The 13,922-nt window shown below is 32.0% G+C and overlaps 1 protein-coding gene across 4 annotated transcripts in view; it reads left to right on the top strand.

Moving 5' to 3' along the window:
• Positions 1-13,435, top strand: part of SPICE1 (spindle and centriole associated protein 1) — a 62,851-nt gene extending 49,416 nt beyond the window's left edge. For 3 of the 4 annotated variants that reach the window (XM_074301206.1, XM_074301204.1, XM_074301205.1), the window contains 4 exons: positions 1,667-1,850; positions 4,284-4,386; positions 10,731-10,818; positions 12,149-13,435. In XM_074301206.1, the coding sequence (XP_074157307.1) occupies positions 1,667-1,850; positions 4,284-4,386; positions 10,731-10,818; positions 12,149-12,202 (429 nt within the window). In that variant the 3' untranslated portion in view covers positions 12,203-13,435. The remainder of the gene's footprint in view (positions 1-1,666; positions 1,851-4,283; positions 4,387-10,730; positions 10,819-12,148) is intronic. The other variant, XM_074301207.1, reaches the window with a different exon arrangement.
• Positions 13,436-13,922: the final 487 nt, after the last annotated feature.

Genomic DNA, 13,922 nt, shown 5'->3' with positions numbered 1-13,922 from the left:
TTTTTTCAGTAGGAAGAGAGAATATGAATTCTTTTGGGGGGATACCTGGAGCAATCTTTACTCTTTCTAATCATGAATAGAATGCTACCAATTTCCCTTCTACTCTAGCAGACTTCAGCAAAGGTTGAGGTTTTGATGTGTGTGTGCACTTCACATTGCAGGGGGTTCTGAGCATCTTGCCATATTCTAATATTATCCCAGTAGGGAAAGACAGGGAATGAATGGGGTAAATGAGGAAGGTATAATGGTAGTTGTTTCAGTCAGAGCTCATTAAGGATAGATCAGGGATCTAGTGAGCAAATAGAATTTTCATAGGCACTGCTCCCTGGGAGGTAGGAACTTTTAAGTTAGGAATTGATTCCCACAGATAGCAACAGCATTCAAGACTCTGACATAAGAGAATATTGGTACAATTGACCATTTGTATACATATAGTGTTCATTAAAACCAGAGTTGTGAATAGTGGACTGCTTATTTTTTGAGTACTTGAGAATAATAGTTTTCCAAACATTTTAAAGGGCTTTTGACAAAATAGGCTTATTTCAGTCAGACCTCCCAATTTAATGTTTAAATTTGTTGCTGTTGCTTTTTGTGATTACTTTTCTTGTTCTTTTACCATAACCAAGAACTTTGTAATTTCTTACTTTTTTCAGGCTTACCATTCTATTAATGGGCGTTGGCTATGAATTGAAATCTTTCTAATTTGTATTCCTCCTCTTTGCTGACCAAGGGCAATATCTGTTTATGACATAATTCAGAGGTTCTGTTATATGTGGGGTGGGTGTGTGTGTATATATATATATATATATATATATATATATATATATATTAGAGCATTTCTGTATAGAATGTATAACTACTCTCTTGTTATTTACTCCTCCTTTGCTCCTTTCACTATGTGTCACTACTTATCTTCTTGCAGTGTGTAAGGATTAGGTATGCTATCAGTAATAGTGGGTTGATAAAAGGGGATAGATTGAAACAGTTTGGTAAGTAATTTCAAGGAAAATCTTAAACTTGTAAGTTATTCCCATATCACACAATATGAGCAGTGACCTGAAATTTCTAGACTGTTTTTCAAGCCTTCAAGTCTAGAAACAGCTTGACCTAGGTCATTTAGAAGGTCCTGGACCAACTTCTTTTAGTTTTGCTATCTGGGCTACTTAAATTAGCTAGATAGAGATTTCATCTAGGAAACAACTATGTCTTTGTGGTGAGTTAATTGTGCTCTCATACCTAACACATTTGTGTTCTGAAATATTCCGTGAGAATCTCTTCTCCGTTAGCCCTTCAAGGATTGGTACTGATCAAACTCAACATAGTTGGTCTCCAGGTTAGGAAGATGCTATGGTGAACAGCATAAGCTTTGTCAGCCTTATTTCCCATAAGGGGAAAAACTAAGTTGAGTGGACCTGTTGCCAGTATACATTTTAAGTTTCATAGAAATGTATTCAAATGGAAAAGGGCTTCTGTAATGGTAACACTACAAGTAATATTCCATAGATTTAGGCAAACATTTCTAATTGTACATATGAAATTCTTCTCTGTAGATTTATAGAGAGCACTGGTTGCATGTATAAATTGTACTTAGGCAGAAAAATATATTATATATAAAATGGTGAAAGGTTGTGTAATTGAGTTTTTGAATTCTTATTTTTCTTTAAAGACTTTTCCAGCAATGCAAACACAAATACCAAACAGCATGGAGGAACGAATAGCAGAATTGAATCGTCAGAGTGTAGAGGCTCGTGGGAAATTGTTGCAGTTAATAGAACAGCAAAAACTTGTCTGTTTGGATTCTTCCCCTCCATCAAGTTCCCCTGGTCACTCACCTTTGAGAGCATGGACTGGTGGGTAATATGGTTTAAAACTTAGGAATAAGAGCAATAGATGGATAATTAGCATGAATACAAGGCTTTGCAGGGTAGGGAGAGAATCTTTGGGGTAACATTGCACATTATACTGAATGCAGCCCTGAAAAACAAGTTTTCCTTTGTCTCTTACCTCTAAGCACCTCTGTTACAGATTCAGTGACCATAGCAATAGAATTGCTTTGGTCTCAAACATCACTTGGTGAGCATCAAAAGGATGTTTTTGACAAGTGAAAAAAGGGAAAATTAATTATTTTCATAATTTCATCTAATAGTTGTCTTAGAAAACTAACACAGTAAACAGTTACTAAGCAGTGATTCAGTTGATTTAAAGTTTTATTTGTTTTTTAATAGAGCAATTCAAAAAAATTATAATAAGGGAATTAACTTGGCAACTGTTCTACAAGGTTACCTTTGTAGTTTTGTTTGTTTTTATACATGTGATATTTTATCATATTTTTATATGTAAATCAGTGTAGTTAACAAGAAATTCATACTCTGGGAAAACAAAAGTAATGTCTATGATTTAAATATTATTTATCTAATATTAATTACAAGTATAGAAGTTACAACAAATGAGAATTCATTATGGATAAGAACATATATGTTATGTAAGTGTACATATCCTGGGCATGATATATAACACACATATTAATATGAACAGCTTATATGCTTTAGGATTTATAATTTCATATGTCTTACAATTGTATTTAAATTAAATAAAATACATATTTATCTTTAGGATCTTTATATTGTTTATGGGTATGTTTGTATGTGAATAGGAGGTATAGTTTGAACTGGATCTACAAGGATTGAAAGTTCATAGATAGGTAATGGAAAGGAACATTTATTTTTGGTTGAAGAAGAGCATCATCAAAGATGCTGAAGCAGCAGTAACTAAACGTCCTAAACCCTGGCAAGTCCTGTATGATAGTAAATAAGTTTGGGTAGGTAGAGTGGGAACATTTTATGGAGGACCTTGAAAATCTGATAGAAAAGAATAGATTTTATATAGTAGATAATAGGAATTCATTATAAATTTTGAACAAAATATTTAATGTGTAGAAAGTTGTGTTTTAGAAAGATTAGTCTGTTGGTCATGTGAAAGAAGATTGGATAAAGAGATTTGAAGTAAAGACTTAATCCACACGAGATGTGGTCATTATGGCTAATATTATAATAGTCAATGAGAAGGTAAATGAGAGGGAAGATTATGAAAGACATGACTTAGTGACAAGACTAAGTTTCAGACATGAAAGAAAAAGTCTGACAAATAGAGGACTTGAAGGATGATGGTTTTATTGAAGTAACTTGTCAGTTGAGGATGGAAATTGAACTAACTTTCTTTTTTTTTTTTTTTGATGGGAATAAGGATGGGAAAGAATGTGATAAATTTAATTTTGGACTACTGAGTTTGAGAGGGTGAAAGACAATCTGTATAACAGCATCACTTGTTGTTATAAAAAAACATGCTAGGACAAAGGAAGTCTTATTTTAATTATGTAACATTTATGAATAGCAAGTCAACCAACTCCCTTAGTGTAGTATATTCTGTTTAATTAAAGTTGTTTAATACATTTTTTTTTAATTACTGATAATATAAAGGCATTGTGCCAGCTTCCAAGGAAGGTAAAGTTTAACTAATATGTAGCCCTTATCCTCTGGAACCTTCTATTCTGGTACTGTTGACCCAGTACATCTGTGTGAAAGATATCTAATCTAAGTGCTTTCGTATGTAGAGAATTGTGTTAGTCTGGATAGTCTATCCACTGAATGCATTTGACAGTTCTTGTCTGTTTGAATACTCAGATAAAATACTCATTACTCTGTAGTCAGTATGGTGAGTAGCCTTTCTAAATTTAGCAGTCCTGGTCTTTGGACAACAGACATCACTAGGCTCATTCTTTAAGCATTTTTACCTAGAGGAGTTTATATTCTGCTGGCATAACCTTTGGTAACCCAATGTTTCTTTCAAGTAGAGGAGTAAATTTTTAATTGCCTGTTACCTTATAAACCCTTTTATTTAACAAATGTTAAACTCTTCAAAGAAGTGTCTGAAAGCTTTCTTTTGTCTGAAACTTCAGACATAACTTTTGATTGAAGAATTTTTTGGGTTTCTTATAGGTACTCTGTATTTTCCATTTTAAAAGTTTACCATGGTATTTATTACTAGAAAGTTTCTGATTGGTCACTTTACTGTGATGTTTTGTTATTAATAACAAAAGTTACATTATTTTTGTTTCATAGTTCCATTTTTTAATAACTCAGGTATATTTTATATCTGTGCCCATAATTGTCAAAAAATAATGGTCAGAAAGATTGCTAATCTGTAGATTGTAGCAAGACTAAAATTGAATGATCATTTCTTTAAATGGAAGATTAATGAAGCTAACATTTTTTTTTTTTTTCTAGAAGGTGGAAAGAGGACAATTGAAGCGTCTGTTCCAGGGGCAGAAGCTACAGAGTGCTCAAAAGGCTGTGCTATTTCTCCTGCTAATGGGATGAATGCAAGAAGGTGGGGTTATTGTAAATAAATATTTATTCAACACCAAAAATACAAGAGGCACTTTGCATAACTCTTTATGATAAGGTATTTGCATTCTGATTTAGTTTTAATTGGGAGGGGTTGCTTGGATAAAGAGAAGTAAAGGGGTCTGAAAGAAACCACAATTGAATATAAAAGGATTTGAGGACCAAGAAGTTCCAGAGAAAAGTGGAATTGAAAGAGATTCAGTTCCTCCCACCCCCACTTTCTATTTCATAAGGCTTTTTTTGTAGTGCTCCAATTTTTAGTGATTGATCTCTTTGAATTCCTTTAGATTTGTCTGTAACTCTCTTTACTTTTAGCTTGTATATCTTGTATTGTAATGGATCTTTTCAAATGTAATTAAGTGCTATCAACCTAGCTAGATTGAAAGTGACTTGAAGGTTGGATCTTGTCTTCTATACATCTATACTTCTCCCTTTTTGTATATACTAGTTTCTCAGGAAAGTTTATTGCTGTTGATACTTTGATACTTCAGCATATCTATGCGTTCATTGATAAACCTACTCCTTACACTAATGCAGATCATAGTTTACTTGTATCTTCTCATCCTGTGAAATTTTTCCAATCTAGTCCTGCAGACATTTAAGTGTCAACTAAAGATGGATTTCTTTGTCAGGGAACAGTTTGCAGTCATTCAAAGTGGTGGGCAGCTTTCTAAATATAAACTAACCTCTTTTCTTCTTCCTATTTAATGTTAGATTCACATGTAGTCTTTGTACAATATATCTATCTTAATTTAATGAATGGTCCAACCAATTATATGTTGTAATTCTATCCATATGCATTCTCTATTCACTTTTTTTTTGGCTAAGCCAATTTCTTTTAAATACATATAGATATAATTGAAAAGACTCTTAAATCTTTTAGGGTTTGATTACAATATGCAAACAAGCACATCTGGAAAACCTTAAAGTCACTTCCATAGGAAATAAAGGTTCCTTTGAATTTTATCATCCTCTCATTTTTTGGAAACACATTTAGGAAACATAAATCTCCCTGCTTCAACACTGATAAAATATTTTTGCTAAATCAAATGTTTTTGTTGTGGGGGGGGGGGTTGGTAATAAAAAATGTAGACGTAAAAATTCTTATCTTCTTTGGGCTTAAGTCACTTGTGTAACTGTGAAGTTGTAGTATGCTTTAGAAAGTAGTTTGCAAAAAGTTGCTTGTATCCTTTCTGTATTTACATGTGGGATATTCTTAATTGTATGCATAGACTATTTTTATAAAGATTTTGTAATAATTAGAAAGTTTTATTGGGAATTGTTGATGATTTTACAGTCATCTCTTTTTTTAGGTGATCATAGCATTGGTAATCTTTTTCAGTCTTTAAACTTTTTTAAAATTACTTTTTCTTCAAATGAAGATTTACCTTCTATTCCTTTCACCCTTCAGCTCCCATTCATATTGAAAAAACAAGAAAAACCTCTGTTACAAACACGTGCAATCAAGCAAAATAAATTCCTGCTTTGGCCCTGTCCAAAAAACATGTCTCATTCTGAATTCTTGGGTCTATCACATCTGTCAGGTAGTAGATAACATGTTCCATCATGGAACCTCTGGAGTTATTAGTTGGTCATTGTCTTGATCAGAGTTATCAAGTCTTTCAAAATTGTCTTTTAAAATATAGTTGATATTATATAAACTATTTTCCTGGTTTGCTCACTTTCTCTGTATCAGTACTTCCAAGTTTCTTTGAAAATATTCCTCTTAAGGGTTTCTTGTAGCACAGTAATATTTCATTGTATTCATATATCATAAATTGTTCAATCATTCCGCAGTCTTTTCAGTTTCCAAGTCTTTGCTACCACATAAAATCCTACTATAAATATCTTGCACATATAGATCTCATTTCCTCTTTCTTTGATCTTTGGTGATAAAAATTAGTAGTTATGTTGCTGAGTCAAAGGACATATACATAGTTTAGTAATTTTTGGAACATAGTTCTGAATTGCTATCTAAAATGACTGACCTAGTTCATAGCTTCATCAGCTGTGTATTAATGTACCCATTTTCTCATAGTTCCTAGAGTCATTTTCTTTTTTGGGCATATTAACCAATAAAAGTTTGAAGTTGATAACCTCAGAATTTAATTTGCATTTTTCCAATCTTTAGTGATTTGGGAGCATTTTTTCACTTAAAGCCTAAATTAATTCATTACTCCACCAACAATGTATCAATGTCCCAGTTTTCACACATCCCCTCCAACATTTATCTTTTCCCATCATCTTAGCTAATCTGAGAGATGTGAAACAGTACCTCGTTGTCTTAATTTTCTTTGCTCTAATCAATAGTGATTTAGAACATTTTTTCATATGACTAGAAATGACTTTAATTTCTTCATCTGAAAATTGTTCATATTCTTTGACCATTTATCAATTGGGGAATGGCTTGTATTCTTATAAATTTGAGTCAGTTCTCTATTTGTTTTAGAAATGAGACCTTTATCAGAAACCCTAGATATAAAAATTTTCTCCCAGTTTTCTGCTTCCCTTCTAATCTTGGGCTGCATTGGTTTTGTTTATATAAAATTTTTTTAAATTTAATGTAATCAAAATTATCCATTTTGCATTTTTGTATTTCATGATGTTCTCTAGTTCTTTGGTCTTAAATTCCTCCCTTCTGTATCCTTTTTTTTTCTTTTTTCTTTTTCTGAGGCTGGGGTTGAGTGACTTGCCCAGGGTCACACAGCTAGGAAGTGTTAAGTGTCTGAGACCAGATTTGAACTTGGGTCCTCCTGAATTCAGGGCTGGTGCTCTATCCACTGTGCCACCTAGCTGCCCCAAATTCCTCCGTTCTTCATAGAGCTGAGAGGTAAATTATCCCTTGTTCTCCTAATTTGCTTATAATATGACCCTTTATGTCTTAAAGTCATGAGCCCATTTTGACTTTATTTTGGTATAGATTGTTTGATGTTGGTCACTGCCTAGTTACTGCCATACTATTTTCCAGTTTTCCCAGCAATTTTTGTCAATAGTGAGTCCTTATTCCAGAAGCTGGAGTCTTTGGGCTTATCAAACAGATTACCATAGTCATTGATTATTGTGTCTTGTGAACTAATCTATTCCACTGATCCACTACTTTCTTTCTTACCCAGTACCAAATGGTTTAGATGACTGCAGTTTTATAATATAATTTTATGTCTGCTACAAGCTAGGCCAACTTCCTTTGCATTTTTTTTTCATTAATTCCCTTGAAATTCTTGAGCTTTTGTTCTTCCAGATGAATTTTGTTATTATCTCTTATAGTTCTATAAAGTAAAATTGTTTAGCAGTTTGATTGGTATGGCTCTGAATAAATTAAGTGGAATTGTCATTTTTACTATATTAGCTTGACCTATCAATGAACACTTGATATTCTTCCAGTTGTTTAGCTCTAACTTTATTTGAGTGAAAAATATTTTATAATTGTGTTCATATAGTACCTGGCTTTCTAATTTCTGGCTTTCTCTTGGCAGATAGACTCCCAAATATGCAGTACCTGTTTTGTCTTTTAATTAGACAATTTTTTTCTGTTGCTTTGTTTGAGGTCATGATCGCTACCTTTGCCTTTTTTTTTTAAATATCAGCTGAAATATTATTGATTTTTCTCTAGCCCCTCATTTTAACTCTGTGTGCATCTTTTTTATTCAAGTGTGTTTCTTGTAAATAACATATTGTTGAATTTTTGTATCTTGAGTTCAGTGCTTTATCCTATTCTGTTTATGAGTGAGTTTATTCTATTCTTATTCACAGTTAGAATTGACTGTGTAGTTCTTTTCATCCTTTTCTCTTATCCACCAATAAAACCATGGCTCTTTTCAATAGTTATAAGTCATCATCAGAAAATTTTCTTCTAAAATTCCCTGGGCCAAAGGTATTTGTCCATGAATTCTATTGAACTCTTAAAGAACAATTAATATCTATGTTTCAAAAACTTTTTTGCAAAAATAGAGACAAAAGATATCTTGTCAGACTTTCTTTTTAGGAGAAAAATATGGTCACCATACCCAAACCTGGAAAAGATGAAGCAGAAAACAAGAATTATCAGGCAATTTAGCTAATGAATATTGGGGCAAATTTTTAAAATAAAAACCTTGCAAGAAGACTAGAGTAGTAGATGCAGAAAATAATTCACAGTGATCAAATAGGATCCAAACTAGTGTTGGAAAGATTTGATTCAACATTAGGAAAACAATTAAGATAATTATATTAGTAAAAAGAATAATGAAAACTATTATTTCTATAGATGGAGGAAGAACTTCTAACACAATGAGATTGATTTATGCTTAAATTATTATTAGAGTGTAAGCATGGGGGGCAAAAAAATCCAACCATCTTTTATAAGACCAAAAGAATATACTTAAGATCAAGAATTACCATTTTTTCAGTGAAGAATATTAGAAACTTTCCTAGTATAAGTAGGATAAAAGATGGATGCCCTTTCTATTATTATTTATTATGCTTCTAAAAGTGGTAGCTACAATAATACAATGAAAACAAAAAGATATAATTAATGGCAGAGAAGATATAAAATTATCCTTAGTTGCATATGACATAACAGTATACTGCCAGATAATTTTTTTAAATCTCACAGGATAACTTAAATATAATAACAAGTTTAAAAATAAGTTCTTCCTCTGCCCTCATCAATCATCAAAAAAAGTATATTTCATTTTTGTCTTTGGTGTCTTCTGTGCTTAGCATAGTGCCTGGCACTGCTTTATGAATAACTGATGGATTGATAAAAACAGAAAGAAATGATAATAGAAATTTCATGGGCAGCTAGGTGGCGAAGTGGATAGAGCACCAGCCCTGAAGTCAGGAGTACCTGAGTTCAAATCTGGTCTCAGACACTTACTAGCTGTGTGACTGTGGGCAAGTCACTTAACCCCATTGCCTTGCAAAAAAAAAAAAAAAAAAAAGAAGAAGAAGAAATTTCATTCCAAAAATTCAAAATGACATAAAACATCTCGGAATTACTCTATTAATATGTGTACAAGACTTACATAAATATAACTACAAAACATTCCACAAAAAATAAAAGTCTTAAATTATTGGAGATATATTCACTGCTTGTGGTTAACCCATACTAATATAATAAAAATAACATTACCATCTTAATTTGCAGATTTAGTATAATCTTAATCAAATTTCATTTTTAGAATGAGACAGAATAACAACAAAATTCATTTGTTAGAATCAAAGAAAGTTCTAGAAGCCCAGGCTCCTGAAAAATCTTAATTTTAATTCATATGAATTAAAGGGGCATAACATTTCCAGACTCCAAAGTATATTTTAAAGTAATAGTAATCAAAAGTATTTGGAAAAGGTTAAAAAAAAACCAAAACAAAACAAAATTAGCTCAGTGGAGTAGACTAAGAAACAAAAATAGAAAATTATCATATTTCAGTGCTTGATAAACCCAAGAATATAAATTAGAAAAAGGACTGCCCCTTTGATAACTGCTAAGATAGCTGAAAAACAGTTTGGTAGAAGTTAAGTTTAGATTGACAATTTAAGTCATGTATCTTGCAAAGCTTAAAATAGATGCACAATAATAATATAAAAGTTTATATAATAAAAACATGAGGCTATTAGTCACATTTCATAGCAGTAATTTGGAAAATAATTCTTAACTAAGGGAAAGAAAAGATCAGGAAAGAATAAATAACTTTGGTTACATTAAATTAAAAAGCAACGTGGTATATGGACAGAAAGCTCTATGACCCCAAATTGATCTTCTTACATTTAGCATCCTTAGTATCTTTCCTTCTGAGATTATCTGCAATTTAGTCTGTACATCTTCATTAAACAGAATTGTTTATAAGTTATCTTTATTACATTGTAAGTTCCTTGATAGCAGGAACTTCCACCCCCTTTCTTTGTGTTGCCAGAACTTAGCAGCCTGCCCTATACTTGGTAGGTACTTAATAAATACTTACTTATTTTATCTTGAATCTGGTCTAGCCTCTGACATATCTTGACTGTGACTCTGAACAAGTCAGTCTCTTTGTACTTAAGGAAAACTTTTTAAGTTTCCAAGTTGGTAAAGGGAAAATTCCAAACTCCTCTCTAAAAACTGAAGAAATCACAGATGCAAAGGGGGGGATATGTATGTATGGACAAATCAGTGAAGATAGAGTTAGAGGAGAAATAGTAAGATAGGAGAAAAATGTTTTTTTTCAAAGTCACTCCAAGTTAAACAATTGAACTTCTTGGAGTTAAAATTTCATTGTGATCTTTGTGCCACATTCCAACATTTTAATAATTTTACGCAAGTTTTGAGTGTTGAAATATGACAGCTTTGTCTTTTTTTTTCTTTGTAACTAGATCTTCAGGTGCCACCAGTTATTCCTGCTCCCCATTAAATACCACTTCAGGGAGTGGAAGATTTACATCTCTCAATCAGAGGGCAAAGGTACATGAGGAAAAGTGACTGCAATGCTTTGCCTTTTTTTTTTTTTTAAAACATATTTTTACTATGGGGTTTGGAATGAGGGTGGAGTGAGATTAATAGGAGAAAGAGTTATTTTTCTTTTAGAATTTTGATTCCTAACCTTAACTATAGTCACCCATTTTGAGATGCTCATCATTAGAAAGTTGGCCACTGATGAATATTTTTGGCCATGACAACTCATGAAGACTATTAACATCTCTTGCAGCACATTTTTGTGTAGAAAGTATGGCATACATGGTAGCATGGTGAATTACAGAGGAAAGATAAAGTTGTAAGATTTTTTTTTTTTCTTTCTTTTTTGCTGATGCAATTGGGGTTAAGTGACTTGCCCAAGGTCACACAGCTAGGAAGTATTGTTTGAGGCCATATTTGAACTCAGGTCCTCCTGACTTCAAGCTGGTGCTCTATCCACTGCGCCACTTAGCTGCCCCAAGTCGTAAGATTTTTAATGTGACAAATCTAAATAATGTTTAGGATAATAATGGCCCAAAGGATGGATGTCTCTTATGAGTGTTTTTCATGTATCAAATTTTGCTGAAGCAACACATAGAAGTTTAATATTTTATAAATATTTAATATTTAAAGTCATCTGTTATGACCAGACATTTTTCAGTGTCAACAAATCAAATCTTGTATCTTTGACATTCCTTTTTGAGGAAGAATTACTAGGAATCTTCTTGCACTCTACTTCTGATACATAATGCCTGGTTAAGTAGCTTAAGTTTTTTACTCCCAAGGCAGCAATCTTCTTAAGTTGCTGTGCAGATACTAATTTTGCATTGTCAAAAGAAAATTTCCTCTGTGGGAATTTCCTATACTGAAATCCCTTTGATGACATCATAGATGCAATCCAAAGATAATTGTGTTTTTATAAATATTAGATACTTAAGTGTATCTTAGTTGCTTAGTACCACTAGATTGGTTTTTATTTTTTCCAATGTACTAGCAAAATATTATATGTAACTCATATAATTTATCTCTCTTTCCTGTACTGAGACCATTACTTCTTTTCCTCCTTGTTAGTTTGTATCCATGATAAGATTACATAGAGCAGTCTTTAAAAACCAAAAAACTGTCAAGATTCCTAAGTAAGTAGATTATCTGTTCCTTCTTTAGGATTTTTTATCCTTATAAAAGTTTTGAGCAATAGCAATTACAAATAAAATCTGATTGTCTGACATGATGTATAACTTGCTTATTACTCTAACCTCTGAAAACTGAGTGGCTTCCTGTATGTTGTAACATCCTTCAGATAATTTATCTAAATCTTCTCTGCCTCTGTATTCAACAGGTTGAGAAGCAAAGAGAAGAAGGCTGGTTTGCTCTCTCTACACATGTGACATAAGTGAAGTTTGTTTTACAGACTTTGTTTTATTTTTAAATATTTTCTTCATGAACTTCATTTCCCAGCTTCCCCCACTCCCAACTTTTGTTATTCCTTTAGTTAGCACACAAAAACGTATGCATCAGTTCTTGTTAGAAGTAAAACATTTGTCATATTTTGCATTTATTTTGAATGGTGACCTTTTGAAAAAATACCTATTTAAGAAAAAGCCCTTCTGAATAGAAATTTGACAGTTAAGGAATTACAGTCTAACATTCTGGTTCTTTTGAGGAACCAAGTCGAGGACAAAATGAACCTTTTAAATTTCTCACTATTTGATTTTAACAAAAACTATAACATTTGTTTCTGAAACTATTGAAGTCCTCTTATTTTGGTCACATAATAAGTGTTATCTTTGACAAAATCTTTTAGTTGTTTTTTTTTTTCCCTAAAGAACAGAGTTGGTATAGGTCAGTCTTTGTAATAAAAGTTTTCTCTCTGGTATGAGTACAATTATTGATTTATGAGAACATTTTTAACATCTTCATGGTCTCAGACTAACTCCTTTGGAAGTTACTGCTTTCTCCCACTTTTTTTGAGCACATTATTTAATTTTTTTTTAATGGATGTGTGAGTATGTTTGTGTGTGTTCAGTAAATGAGAATAGTTGTATATATTATAGAATGTGCTTATTTTTTTTAATGTAAACTTTTAGCTATAATGGTGAGCAATGAATTTTTAAATAAAAAAATAGTAATTTGCATTTTAAATTTTTATATTCACTATTGTAACAGTACCCATTTTGATAAGCTATCAAATGTCAAAGAGCAATAATAATTAGCTAATGCTAGATCTGGTAACTGAAAAGGGATTATGGATTATAGATTCAAAAATTATTCCTTCCCTGTGTTATCTTAAAAGAGGTCATTATGGGACAATAAGCAAACTGACTATAAGTAAGTACTTTTGCAGTTTCCCAAATAGGTTGGGCATTGAATTCTCTTGAAAACTTGATTTTTAAAATATTTGTTGTTTTTATCTTAGATATTTACTTATTCAGCCTGTATTTGTTTAAAGCTTTTATTTATTAATCATGCTGAGTGGTAAAAATGGAAATTTTTTCCTCAAGAAATACTGACTATTTCCATTAAATTATTTGTATAGTTTGTCCTCCATCCTGGTTTTTTGTTTTAACTGGCACTGCACTGTGTGTAATAGTATTTTAATAAATGTTATCCCAGTGTGAGTCATAAACATTTTAGTCTCATCCCTTTTTTGTACTTTTGAAGAATCATACAACTTGTCTTGATAAATGAATGGATTCTCTTTTTATTTACTGTTTTTCTAGTGGTTCTAGTGGTTCTATATGGATCACCCACCATATTCATGCCACTTTTCTCTTGACAAATTATGAAAGTAAAATTCATATATTCTTGAGAATGAGAAACTACATGACTTATTGCATAAAAGCCAGCCTTAAAGCCAAGAAAATCTGGATTCAAGATTCACCTCTGATGCCTTCTGGCTATGTGACCCTGGCCAAATTGCCTAATTTCTCAAGAAACATTCTCATATAATGAGTTGGAGAGAATGTGCAAACTTGCATTGGTAGAGGGAGTTTCTTCATCCAGGAGTTTTCTATACCAATGTAATCTTGGAACTAGTTCTCATAATTAATAACAAATAATAGATAAGAAAAGATTGTGGTAGTTCATCTTTTTATTTTCTGACTTACCTATAT

The sequence above is a fragment of the Sminthopsis crassicaudata genome, chromosome 3, assembly GCF_048593235.1.
Source record: "Sminthopsis crassicaudata isolate SCR6 chromosome 3, ASM4859323v1, whole genome shotgun sequence".
Classification (NCBI taxonomy): Eukaryota; Metazoa; Chordata; class Mammalia; order Dasyuromorphia; family Dasyuridae; genus Sminthopsis; species Sminthopsis crassicaudata.
This window is presented reverse-complemented; position numbering and strand designations above follow the sequence as displayed.